At 43.7% G+C, this 13,490-nt stretch overlaps 1 protein-coding gene across 1 annotated transcript in view; it reads right to left on the reverse strand.

The window, feature by feature from the left end:
- CCDC40 (coiled-coil domain 40 molecular ruler complex subunit) overlaps window positions 1-13,490 on the reverse strand; it is a 107,356-nt gene that overhangs the window by 74,502 nt on the left and 19,364 nt on the right. The window contains exon 5 of the mRNA XM_078784153.1: window positions 11,937-12,235. Coding sequence (XP_078640279.1) covers window positions 11,937-12,235 — 299 coding nt within the window. The remainder of the gene's footprint in view (window positions 1-11,936; window positions 12,236-13,490) is intronic.

The following is a 13,490-nucleotide window of genomic DNA, read 5'->3' on the forward strand; positions in this document are numbered from 1 at the left end:
AACACGAAATTAAAAACACTTCACAGCCACAAAACAAGAAATTAAAAACACCTCACAGCCACAAAACACGAAATTAAAAACTTCACAGCCACAAAACAAGAAATTAAAAACACCTCACAGCCACAAAACACGAAATTAAAAACCCCTCACAGCCATGAAACACGAAATTAAAAACACTTCACAGCCACAAAACACGAAATTAAAAACACATCACAGCCACAAAACACGAAATTAAAAACACCTCACAGCCACAAAATACGAAATTAAAAACACTTCACAGCCACAAAACACGAAATTAAAAACACCTCACAGCCACAAAATACGAAATTAAAAACACTTCACAGCCACAAATCGCGAAATTAAAAACACCTCACAGCCACAAAACACGAAATTAAAAACACCTCACAGCCACAAATCGCGAAATTAAAAACACTTCACAGCCACAAATCGCGAAATTAAAAACACTTCACAGCCACAAATCGCGAAATTAAAAACACCTCACAGCCACAAAACACGAAATTAAAAACACCTCACAGCCACAAATCGCGAAATTAAAAACACTTTACAGCCACAAAATACGAAATTAAAAACACCTCACAGCCACGAAACACGAAATTAAAAACACCTCACAGCCACGAAACACGAAATTAAAAACACCTCACAGCCACAAAACACGAAATTAAAAACACCTCACAGCCACAAAATACGAAATTAAAAACACTTCACAGCCACAAATCGCGAAATTAAAAACACTTCACAGCCACAAATCGCGAAATTAAAAACACCTCACAGCCACAAAACACGAAATTAAAAACACCTCACAGCCACAAATCGCGAAATTAAAAACACTTCACAGCCATAAATCGCGAAATTAAAAACACTTCACAGCCACAAAACGAGTAATTAAAAACACCTCATAGGCACAAAACACGAAATTAAAAACACCTCACAGCCACAAAACACGAAATTAAAAACACTTCACAGCCACAAAACAAGAAATTAAAAACACTTCACAGCCACAAAATACGAAATTAAAAACACCTCACAGCCACAAAACACGAAATTAAAAACACTTCACAGCCACAAAACACGAAATTAAAAACACCTCACAGCCACAAAACACGAAATTAAAAACACCTCAGCCACAAAACACGAAATTAAAAACACTTCACAGCCACAAAACAAGAAATTAAAAACACCTCACAGCCACAAAACACGAAATTAAAAACTTCACAGCCACAAAATTAAAAACACCTCACAGCCACAAAACACGAAATTAAAAACACTTCACAGCCACAAAACACGAAATTAAAAACACCTCACAGCCACAAAACACGAAATTAAAAACACCTCAGCCACAAAACACGAAATTAAAAACACTTCACAGCCACAAAACACGAAATTAAAAACACTTCACAGCCACAAAACACGAAATTCAAAACTTCACAGCCACAAAACACGAAATTAAAAACACCTCACAGCCACAAAACACGAAATTAAAAACACTTCAGCCACAAAACACGAAATTAAAAACACTTCACAGCCACAAAACACGAAATTCAAAACTTCACAGCCACAAAACACGAAATTAAAAACACCTCACAGGCACAAAACACGAAATTAAAAACACCTCACAGCCACAAAATACGAAATTAAAAACACCTCACAGCCACAAAACACGAAATTAAAAACACCTCACAGACACAAAACACGAAATTCAAAACTTCACAGCCACAAAACACGAAATTAAAAACACCTCACAGGCACAAAACAAGAAATTAAAAACACCTCACAGCCACAAAACACGAAATTAAAAACTTAACAGCCACAAAACACAGAATTAAAAACACCTCACAGGCACAAAACACGAAATTAAAAACACCTCACAGCCACAAAACACGAAATTAAAAACACCTCACAGCCACAAAACACGAAATTAAAAACACTTCACAGCCACAAAACACGAAATTAAAAACACCTCACAGCCACAAATCACGAAATTAAAAACACCTCACAGCCACAAAACACGAAATTAAAAACACTTCACAGCCACAAAACACGAAATTAAAAACACCTCACAGCCACAAAACACGAAATTAAAAACACCTCACAGCCACAAAACACGAAATTAAAAACACTTCACAGCCACAAAACACGAAATTAAAAACACCTCACAGCCACAAATCACGAAATTAAAAACACCTCACAGCCACAAAACACGAAATTAAAAACACTTCACAGCCACAAAACACGAAATTAAAAACACCTCACAGCCACGTGATTTAAAAACACCGAACCACCACGTCATTTTACACCTCACAGCCACAAAACACGAAATTAAAAACACCTCACAGCCACGTGATTTAAAAACACCGAACCACCACATCATTTTACACCTCACAGCCACAAAACACGAAATTAAAAACACCTCACAGCCACGTGATTTAAAAACACCGAACCACCACGTCATTTTACACCTCACAGCCACAAAACACGAAATAAAAAACACTTCACAACCACGGAAACAAAAGTTTCAGGGAGTAGTTCAGTGACAACAGACACTGCCCAGATATGTAGATATATAGATAAATAAACCTGAAAATCGCAGAGCCAGAATTATTTTTTGGTCTGGGAAGCCCATGCGAGGTTTCTTCTTCAGCCTCTCACAACCCTGGGTGAATATGGGATCTTTTTGAAAAAAGTTCGAATTTTGCCAAATCTGTTTTATTCGTTTGTTAATATACCTCAGCCATCGACAGATCTGGAATTATAATTTATTTGAGGTTCAAATTAACCTGGGACATTGTGTCAAACGATGCCTGCAAGTCTGTACATGTGATAAATTATAATTAATCGTCCACAGTCGAAGACTCTTCTTATTCACGCAATAACAACTTCCAGCTCCAGACCGTACATCCAATCATCTTCAGATTTTGCACACTTGTTACTCTTCATGACTTCTACTACGTATTGAAGTTTCACGTCGATCAATAAAGTGTTTCAAGAGATATAAATGTTTTTATTATTTGCGTTTAATTAACGATATCTGCCAAACCACGTGACCTATCCACGTGACCTATTGTGACCTATTAGTAGACTGACATGCTGAACAGATTTGTGAAGTTTCCCCTTGATTGGATCACAAATGAGGGAGGAGCTAGGTTTTAAAGGTTTGTGCTTAAAAACGTCATAACTCTGAAACCATGTGATGCATGACGTCATGCTCGCTGACTTTTTTGTTCGTCATGGGTATGCGATTCTGCCTGCAAAGTTTGGCCTCGATCTGTTCAGGCGTTTTGGAGAAAATTGGATTTTAGTGTTTTTCACTCAAAACAATATGGCGGCCGAACCACGTGACCTGTGACGTCATAATTACCATTAAAATATTCTGCAGACCGAGTCCCCCCTTTGGTAAAAATTTGCTCTCAATCGGTCCAATTATGGCAGAGAAAATGGTTTTTAAAGGAAAACAGAAAAAAAATTCCCCAAAAAACTTCCTGGATCCAGAATAATTTCCGGAGCTTCACCAAAAACTAATCAATTCTTCCTTATCCCAAGGGCAATCATCCCACCAACTTTCATCCAAATCCGTTCAGAACTTTTCCAGATATCTTGTTCACAAACACACGAACACACACACACACACACACACACACACACACACACACACACACACACACACACACGGACACGGACACGATCGAATGCATTACTCCCTGGCGGGAGTAATTATGGGGAGTAGAAAATATCAAAGCGCTGATTATGCACTACAAGTCTACAACCATGATCAACAAATATGATTTTGCACGACAACTTGCGAAATGGCAGCAAAATCAGTCATTATTATTATTATTTTCATGATTATTACCTCCGCCACCAAAGGTTATATTTTCACCCCTGTCGGTCCATTTGTGAACAAGATATCTCAAAAAGTTGTGGGTGGATTCGGACGAAAATTGGCAGAGATGTAGCGTATGTCACAAGGACGAAATTATTAGATTTTGGTGAAGATCCGGATTCGGATCCGGCTACTAGAATTTCTTCAGTGATTCTTCACCATTGGAGATAGGGCCAAAAACGATACATAGCACGATATCTCAAAACGTATGGATGCATTTGGACGAAACATGGTGGACCGGTTGTGTGTGTGACAAGGAAGAATCGATTCGATTTTGGTGAATATCCGGATCCGGATCCGGCTAGTATAATTTTTTTAAGTGATTCTTCACCATTGAGTGATATGGCTCAAAACGAGGGGTAGATCAGGATATGAAAGACCGGACCGATGGTGATTCCTGTGATTGATTTTGATTAAATGTGATTCTGTGTTGTTATTTTCTGGTCTACTTGTTGTGTTGAAGAAGGGACACAACTGCATAGATGAGTTTTGAACGGACTCATTTAATCAAGTACAGAAGTCGGTCAATTCCAACCCAACATGGCAGGTGCCGTAAAACATCATCGTCGTAAAGCGAACATAAATTCACAGCACTGACGTAAAATGCCAGTGTGCAGACATAAGAAGTTCAGGTATGGAAGCTGGATACATAGTCCCGTAGGTAACCTGGACAGGCCCGGACACTAGCAGGCCGACGTTGAGGCCCATCAGGTGGAGGCTGCAGCTCTGGCAATGGGGAAGCAGGCATGTCCGGTGGTGCAGTAGCCGGCAGGGAGGCAGGCACGCCTGGCAGGGCCACAGGTGCATCCAGCAACGCTTCAGGTACAGCCAGTGAGGCAGGCACATCCACACTGAAATCTGAAGAATCCAGCACCTTCCATAGCCGGCGAGCATGCCAACGGGAGCCATCAGTCAGCTGGAATGAAGCTCGGCCCAGCTGATGGCTGATTTGAAGGGGCGAGGACCAGATGGAGCACAGTTTGTTGTCACAATGAGGGTGACAGGTTCTGACCCAATCCGAGACCTGGATGGTGGACATCTTAAACCTGTGTGCCCTGTCAAAGGGCTGCTTCATCTGGCGTTGGTGCTTGTTAACCGCCGCTTGAGTGTTGTGAGCCGGAGCCTATCCAGGGGTAGCTGCAGCTCACGGCCGACCATCAGTGATGCCGGTGAGACCCCAGTGGTGGAATGTTGCGTCGTTCTGTAGTGTAGCAGTGTCTGGAGTAAAGCCGTTTGCAAAGTGCAGCCCTGGGCCAAGTGTGTTCAGATGCTGTTCTTCAGCATTTGATTGAAACTCTCTACTCCCCCATTAACCTGGGGATGGTAGAATGCTGTGCAGATGTGGCGAACCCCACGGTCCTCCAAGAATGAAGAAAACTCTACTGAGGTGAATTGAGGCCCATTGTCAGTGATGATGGCCTGAGGTAGCCCCCAGCATCCAAAGAGCATGTCCAGGATGTCCATTATTGCTCTAGTAGTGACTGTCCCCATGGGGGTCACTTCCGGCCATTTGGAGTGCAGGTCATAGGCCACCACCAGAAAGCACTGGTGATGAGGCACACTACGGATTTCACCACAAATGTCTAATTGAATATGTTCCCACGGCTGGGTTAGCCAGACGAGTGGCTGCAAGGGAGACATAGCAGGAGGCCCGGTTCTGCCGCTGACCAGGCAGGTGGCACAGTCCTTTACCATGGTTTCAATGTCCCGTTTGATCCCTGGCCACCATACCAGGTCCCAACACCTCTGTTTGAGCTTCACTATGCCAAAGTGACCCTCATGTGCCATTGTCAAAACACGCACACGCAGGGCACTTGGGATGACAATGCAAAGTCCGTGGGCCACACAGGTGTTGTTCCAGCAGGACAGGTCCTCTTTGACCTGGGAAAATGGTGTCAGCTCCTCTGGCACACGGGATGGCCATCCAGTCCTGATGTATGTGCAGAGCCTTAAGAGGATGGGGTTTCTCCTCAGAGGCCTAATGGAGCTCTTGGAAGGACACCGTGGCTTGGAGAGGAGAGTGAAGCAGCTGAATGAGGTCATGCTCCCCACTGTCAGAGCAGACGGTAGAAGCCGGGGTGTCAACGGAGCGGGAGAGTATGTCTGCCACCACATTGTCCCGCCCAGGCATGAACTGTAGCTGAAAGTTGTATTGGTGGAGGCGTTTGGACCACCGGTGCAGTCAGAGCGGTCTGTGGCCCATGCCGGAGGTAGCCAGCAGGACTGTGAGAGCTTGGTGGTCGGTCCGGAGGGTGAACGAACGGTCATACAGATACATATGCCACCGTTCACAAGCCCAGACACATGCCAGTGCTTCATGTTCACCCACAGAATACCTTTGTTCTGAAGGGGCAGGGCCCAGGAGGCAAAGGAGATGGGATTCTCCACCCAATCCTGCAGCTGTGAGAGAACAGCCCCCACGGCAGCGGCTGGCACATCGCAGGTGACGAGGGTGGGGCTGGCGAGGTTTAAGTGAGCCTGGACAGGTGGCGTGGTAAGCTTAGACTTCAAGAGGCAGAAAGTCTCAGCGCAGGCCAGCATCCAATCCCAGGGCTCGTCCTTTCTGAGCAGCTGAAGGAGCTGTGCTGTCGTAGTGGAGTATTGGGGGCAAGAACCGCAGGTAATAAGGCTGTCATGCCAAGGAAAGAAGCAACATGGGCAGCTGACGTGGGCTCCAGGATGCGGTGGATGGCCTCGATGTTGGACTGAAGTGGGGACACGCCACTAGCTGACAGGCGAAATTCCACAAACTCAATGTCCGGCAAAGCGAACCTCCACTTTTCACCATTCAATGTGAGGTTGTGTTTGACGAGCGCCTCAAACACTTGTTGCAGGCGCTCGTTGTGGATGGGTGCATCAGGCCCGTGCACCACAATGTAATCTAGGTAAACTGCCACTCCTGGAATGCGAGGATGGAGGACATCACTTTCTGAAGGCAGCTTGGGGCTGAGCTGAGTCAAAAAGGCATCCTAGTGTAGCGGAATACTCCAGCGTGGGTGAAAAATGCCGTGAGGTCCCTGCTATCGGGGTGGAGGGGCACCTGGAGATATCCTTGGTGAAGGTCCAACTTAGAAAAAACGGTGGAGCCATAGAACTGGGTGGTCAGTTCCTCAGATGTGGGAAAAAAGTATTTGTCTGGGATGACAGCCCTGTTTACTGCACGAATATCCACACAGATACGCAGCCCTCCCGACTTTTTCCTGGCAACCACCCAAGGAGATCCAAGGGGCCGCATTGACCGGTTCATTCATTCCAGCTTCCAACAGGAGCTTGAGTTCAGCAAACACTTCGTCACGGAGTGCGAGCGGAACGTGTCGCAGTGGCTGGATGACTGGGATCACGGTAGAGTTCAGCAGGGGCTGGTGGGTAAAGGCAGTGAGGCAACCCAGTCTGTTAACAGTGCGAGCCATTCCTGCTGCCATGGGGAGGCGACCCACAGAACAGCTGACCCACTGGCATCCATCAGGGAGAAACATAGCTTTGTGAAGAGGTCGAGGCCTAGGAGGTTGGCACCCCGCCGGGCAATGTGGAATGTGAACGCAGTCAGGTGCTTGGTGCCGTAGCGCACAGGTAGCTGGAGGGTGCCCACAATGTCGATTTTGGAGCTGCCATACCTGCAGAGGGTAGTAGAGGGGTGCTGTAGTGGCTGATGAGCGAAAAACCGTTTATAAGTGTACAGGTTGAGCAGAGATACTGTAGCCCCTGTGTCCAATAGCAGGGACACACACACACATCATCTAGCTGAATGGCGCAGGTCTTGAAAGCCACCGGTCTGGAGCACACATTGTGTATAATGGCGGGTGCTGTGTGGGGAGGATGAGGCCTTTGTGAAGCTGGCGTCATAGCAGGGGCAGAGGGACACACTTTAGAAAAATGATTTAGTTTGCGACCGACAGTTCCTGCATATCTGCCCACGTGTAGGACAATCTGGTGCTCGTATAGCATGGAAAGCAGAGCCACAATTACCACAGCACTCTCGGAGGTGTGCACGCTGCCGTTGCATTTGCTGCACAGATGGGCCGAGGTCTGTATGAGCGAGGCTATCAGTATCAGGCTGCTGCAGCATCTGTTCCACCTGCTGTGTGCCTGTGCAGGGGAAGTCTGCAAAGCAGCAAGGTGAGCTGCACAGTCAGTGGCGGACAACACTTGAAATGCAATTTCCACAGCTTTTGAGAGGGATAAATCGTCCGGTTCTAGTAAAAGTCTCTCGCGCACTTTTGCACTTGACGTTTTTTCGATGTGCAAGTCCCTAATCATGTCATCTTGCAGGGCCCCAAATTTACAAGAGCTAGCTAAGTCTCTCAAGTTCGCAATGTACTGGTGCACTGACTCACCCGGCAGTGGTTGACGCTGTCTGAAAAGAAACCGCCGGAGAAGAACACCCTGTGGGGCTGAGAAGTGTGTTTCCAGGAGGGCCACGGCCGTAGTGAATGTGTAAGCAGTGCCCAGCGTCCCAAATATCTGATGGCCTTCCAAGCCGAGTGCGATAATATAAGTTTCAAAGGACCGAATCCAGCGAGTCCACGGCACGGGAGGCTCTCCTGGCAGAGCGAGGAAAATAGGAGGTGGTGGAAGAGAAAATTCAGCCATCCTCGTCGCCAAATGTTGTGTTGAAGAAGGGACACAACCGCATAGATGAGTTTCGAACAGACTCCTTTAATGAAGCACACAACGTCGGTCAACTCCAGCCCAACATGGCGGGTGCCATAAAACATCATCGTCGTAAAGCAAACGTAAAGCAAACATTAATTCACAGCACTGACGTAACGTGCCAGTGTGCAGACATAACATATACTCTGAGATACAAAACATAAACCGTTTACCAGGTGGAGGTGGTCACTATGCTCTCTTCTGAGTGCCGTTCTAGTTAATATAATTATTATTCACCATACTTTATACATGTACACATATCAATAAAGTCAATAAAGCCTTGGTAACCGACAATAAATTCCTCTTGTAAATTACCGGTACCGACAAACCGACAACCGACAATAAATAAATCAAAACCGAAAAGCTAAACCGACAATACATTATTGCCAAAGTCAATAAAGCAAACTCGTCAGTCAAGTTCCTCTTGTAAAACCTGGGGGCGGTTTAGCTTTACACAAAAGACAATCCTGGACGGGTATGGATCCACTCCGACGCAGTGTCATATTATACAGCATCATCTTGTTTATTTTTCAGGCATATAATATTGATTGCATGCTCAAGAAAAGTCTCAGGTGATTTAACTAAGCTCCATCCTTTTAAATTTAAACTCTCCCTTCCATGTAATTAAACTAGCCTGGTGTTGGCTTAGCGGTTAGGGTGCTGGCTTGGCATCCTAGGATCCTGGGTTCGAATCCTGGTCGATCGCTGAATTAACGCCAGGGGGGTTGACTCAGCCTGTCATCTTTCCGAGGTCGGCAAATTGAGTACCAGTTCACTGGTAATTCCCTGTGGGTAGCAAGAGGCGACCAACAGGGTTGGCGGTAGGAAGGGCATCCGGCCATAAAACATTGCTTCAAAAAGGGGACCACGATGCCCGAAAAAGGCCAACCACTGCCCTGTGGGGGAAAATGGCCTCTAAAGGTGGTTCCATGCAATTAAACTCCGCCCAACTATCAAATACATGGATTCCAAAGGATGGCATAAAGGTGGATTTAATTAAATAAAAATAAAAATTCCAACAGTACTTCACAGCCTCTCATTATTCAAGTTAAGCCATAAAAGGTCAGTGCAGGCATAGTTAAAACCCCAAGAATGAGAATGCGCCTCAGGGCGTCAGACATTTAAATCTTGCTGCTCCAGCTAGGGCAGAATTTCTTGGCAAACTACTTTGATAGCAAAAGAAGACAAAAACATTTTGAAACATAAAATAACTTTAGTTGTACTCGGTGGTTTGCCATTGCCTTTCCAGCAGTAGTAAGGGCAGGAATTTTGAATTTGGCCATGGTGCCGGTGATAGCTCGCTTCTCTTCACAAAGGACACCATGGAGCCTTCAACGTCCAAAAACTATGCCGGCAGATGGGCCACCCAGTTTAACGTCCATCCGAGGGACACACTTCAATGAATCACCCGAGATATGCACACAGTGTCCATAAAGTCCTTGTGCAACTTGTGCAAAATTTTGATGTACACATGGTAGAAACAAACTATAAATGATGGATGAAAGCATAATTCATAAAGTTTTTACTCAACATAGTTCAACATTTAGGCTTCTACACAACCGCCATCTTTTGTAACGTAGTACATCGTTAAATCCAATTTTACAACTTGTTGAAAACATTCTCCAGTTACTGCTGAGTAATTTCACGAATTGCATTTGTGATCGTAGCCTAAATTCATCCAAAGAATGTGGTTTTGATTTTGGTCCACGTCTATCGATCCACATAAATTCACGTGCTCATAAATTATGTCACATTTTGGGTCAGAGTTGCTCCTTTTTTAATTTATCCTCCCCGAGTGCAACCTCAGCTCCTATATTGTGCCCAGTATGGCAGAGACAATGCGTTAATGTGAGAGACGACACCTATTGTTGCTAACAGGTCGTGCAGCATTTGCTGTTATGGGACTCGACCTGTGCCATGCTGCCTCATAAAGCTAAGAGGATATATATATATTTACACATATGATGAAGGGGAACTCTATTTTGCTTCAATGAAGGGTTAACGCCCAAAATGGCAGCTTCTGATTGTTTCCCAGGGTGTAGTCAGGTTCACCATGTCAATAAATTATATTTCGTTCAAAATCATGGTAGATTAGCAAACCTATACATTTTTGGAAAGGTTATAGCATAAGGAAACTAAAAATCAATGTTTACATTTGGAGAGATACCTGTATGGCGGCCATTTTGGATTTTCAAACTTGCCACTGTAAAATACATATTTTGTTCTATTTCTGCCTCTAATTACCCTAAAAACTTTTTAAAATATACTCAACCTATATTTTCAGGGACAAGGAATCCAATGAAAGTATCAAATTAGTTCTATGGGGAATGGTAAGACACGAATCAAAGGTTTTGAATTGCAAAATACTGTCTTTATATTCGCGATAAGTTGCATAATCAAATACATGTTATCATTTTGTACAGGCAGTTAATAACATCAAAATGTGTCACAATAATTCATATCACCAAACATACACAGGCAGTCAGCAAAATCATATATACACATGCAGTCAGTATAACTTCACATCTACACAGGCAGTCAATGACAAAATATACACAGGCAGTCAATGGCATCAAACATACACGATTACAGAATATGCCATTTAGAGTTCGTCATCACTGTCCTGTGTGTCGTATCCGACAATATAGTCCGCATCGTTTTCACAGTCCGTTCCACACATGCAAAGGTCGGTCAAATTGATTGGCAAATCGAATTGGTCGAATGGTCGAATGGTCGATCGAAGCGATTGGTCGAATGGTCGAATGGTCGAATTGGTCGAATCGAATTGGTCAGAATTGGCAAATGTAAACATTGATTTTCAGATTTTCCATGTAATAACGTTTCCAAAAATGTATAGGTTTGCTAATCTACCATGATTTTGAACGAAAAAACACGGTGAACCTCACTAGTGGTTAGCATACCTCAATATACTTCCTGTTGGTTTCATCCATTGTTCAACCTGTTTTCCAAAAAAGATCAAAAGTAACCTTCATGAGCAAGATTAGTTCTTCATTCTAAATGTCACATTGTGCTCTTTTTATTTATTTATGGGGAGTTCACCATAAGGCCACTCAAAGGTGGGGGCTACAAATTTGGAACGAATGGGAGCTACAAAAACTCAAAGTATTCACCGAGGGCTTCATTTAGAAGCACAATCTCAAAACATATTATAAAGAAGGAAGAGGTAAGAAAACTAAAAAGTAAGAAAAAGCAACTATAAAAATATGACATTTTAAAGGGATAGCTAAATTAATTTAAAAAGCATGAAATTAAGACTTGCAGGTTATTTGGACTTTCAATTTACTTGTCAGGTAAGAGAAAAGGTTTCTGGAGCAGTGAAAAGAAAGACAGCTCAAACAATGTTATAGTGGTAAAATGGTGAACTCACATGATCAGGGTCCAGCACAACCAAGTTTTTCTCTTCTTCATCACACACATTCATATCTGGAGACAGAGAGCCCTGAATCTTGCTTTGATCACCTTCATTATTGGCTCCATCACCCATGTCTTCTGAGGCAACTACCCTATCACGTGTATTGTCTGAAGTATCATGTCGATGATCTGCTTCATCGTGTGCATTGGATTCAGTATCATATTCTTCGATTATTCCAACTCGAGCTCCTCCATGTTGTTCTGTTAGATTATTTTGTTCTTCTGGTGTTTTGACATTATGTAACAACACCGGATCTGTGAAAGCAGTTGACATTGGCAAATGCTTCAAAAACATTTACAATAAGAATATAATCAGAATCTTTTTTTACAGGGTGGTGTATTTTTACAGGGTGGTGTACACCAATTTTCCACATAGTTATGCCCTTTTCGGACTAGGAAAATATCACAAATTATATATGGGTGTTTAGCACTTTTTAATATTGTTAAAATATTAAAATATTGCACTTTTTAATATTATTGCAACATGGGCTAAGGCTCGTAGTAGAGCACACACACACACACACACACACACACACACACACACACACACACACACACACACACACACACACACACACACACACTGACAAACCAGACACTTAACACAGCCGCTGAACTTCCGTCACTTTCCGGGATACTCTGGGTACCAGTGACGTCATAACAATGGCGCCGCTTTTCTCACCTTACTCAGTGGACCATTTCCTTTAGAGGAATTTCCTCCTGCCCATGGATGCCAACCGATGGGGATTGTCTGTGCTCTATCCTTTTCAAGCAAGGAAGCAGCATGTACCATTTTTAAAGTATTTAGTATGACATGAACCGGTCCAAACCGGATGGGGTGTTTTTACAGGAGACACTATCTCCTTACTGGATGGCCGTTGGCTCCCTATGCTCATCTCATCCGCCTTTTGCCAGGTGTAGTTTTTGGTCCAGGCAGGGTGTCACAGTAACCCTCCCCACCAGCAAAGCCAGCGAGAGGTGTTGGTTTATTTGCTGCTAACCCGACAATAAATAATGTTTTCAACCCAACGACCAGTTTTTTCCCCTTACCCTCTATCATATTGATCTGAAACTTGGTAGATGGCTTTATTTTAATAAGTTTTGGAAATCGTTAAAAAAAAAACTTAACAAGTTAATAAAATAGATTTTGGAAATCAGCAAACATTACCGTTTTACACAAAAAATTTGCAAAAACAGATCCTTGCAACGACAGAGCAATCAGCCTGCTCCCAATTATCAGCAAAGTCATGGAATACATCATTGCTTCGGATATCAAATCCTTCCTCTTCTCCAATGGCTTGATCTCCGATCATCAATTTGGATTCAGACCAGGTCATTCTACTCTGGACATGCTGCTTCTGCTGTCTCAACAATGGATGGAGGTCCTCAATGCCAAACAGCAAATCAGAGCTATCTCACTTGACATATCACGTGCCTTCGATACGGTCTGGCAACCAGCTCTGCTCACAAAACTGTCCTATGGTATCCATGGAAATCTCCATGCATGGCT

The sequence above is a fragment of the Myxine glutinosa genome, chromosome 1 (assembly GCF_964187855.1).
Source record: "Myxine glutinosa chromosome 1, kmMyxGlut1.1, whole genome shotgun sequence".
NCBI lineage: Eukaryota > Metazoa > Chordata > Myxini > Myxiniformes > Myxinidae > Myxine > Myxine glutinosa.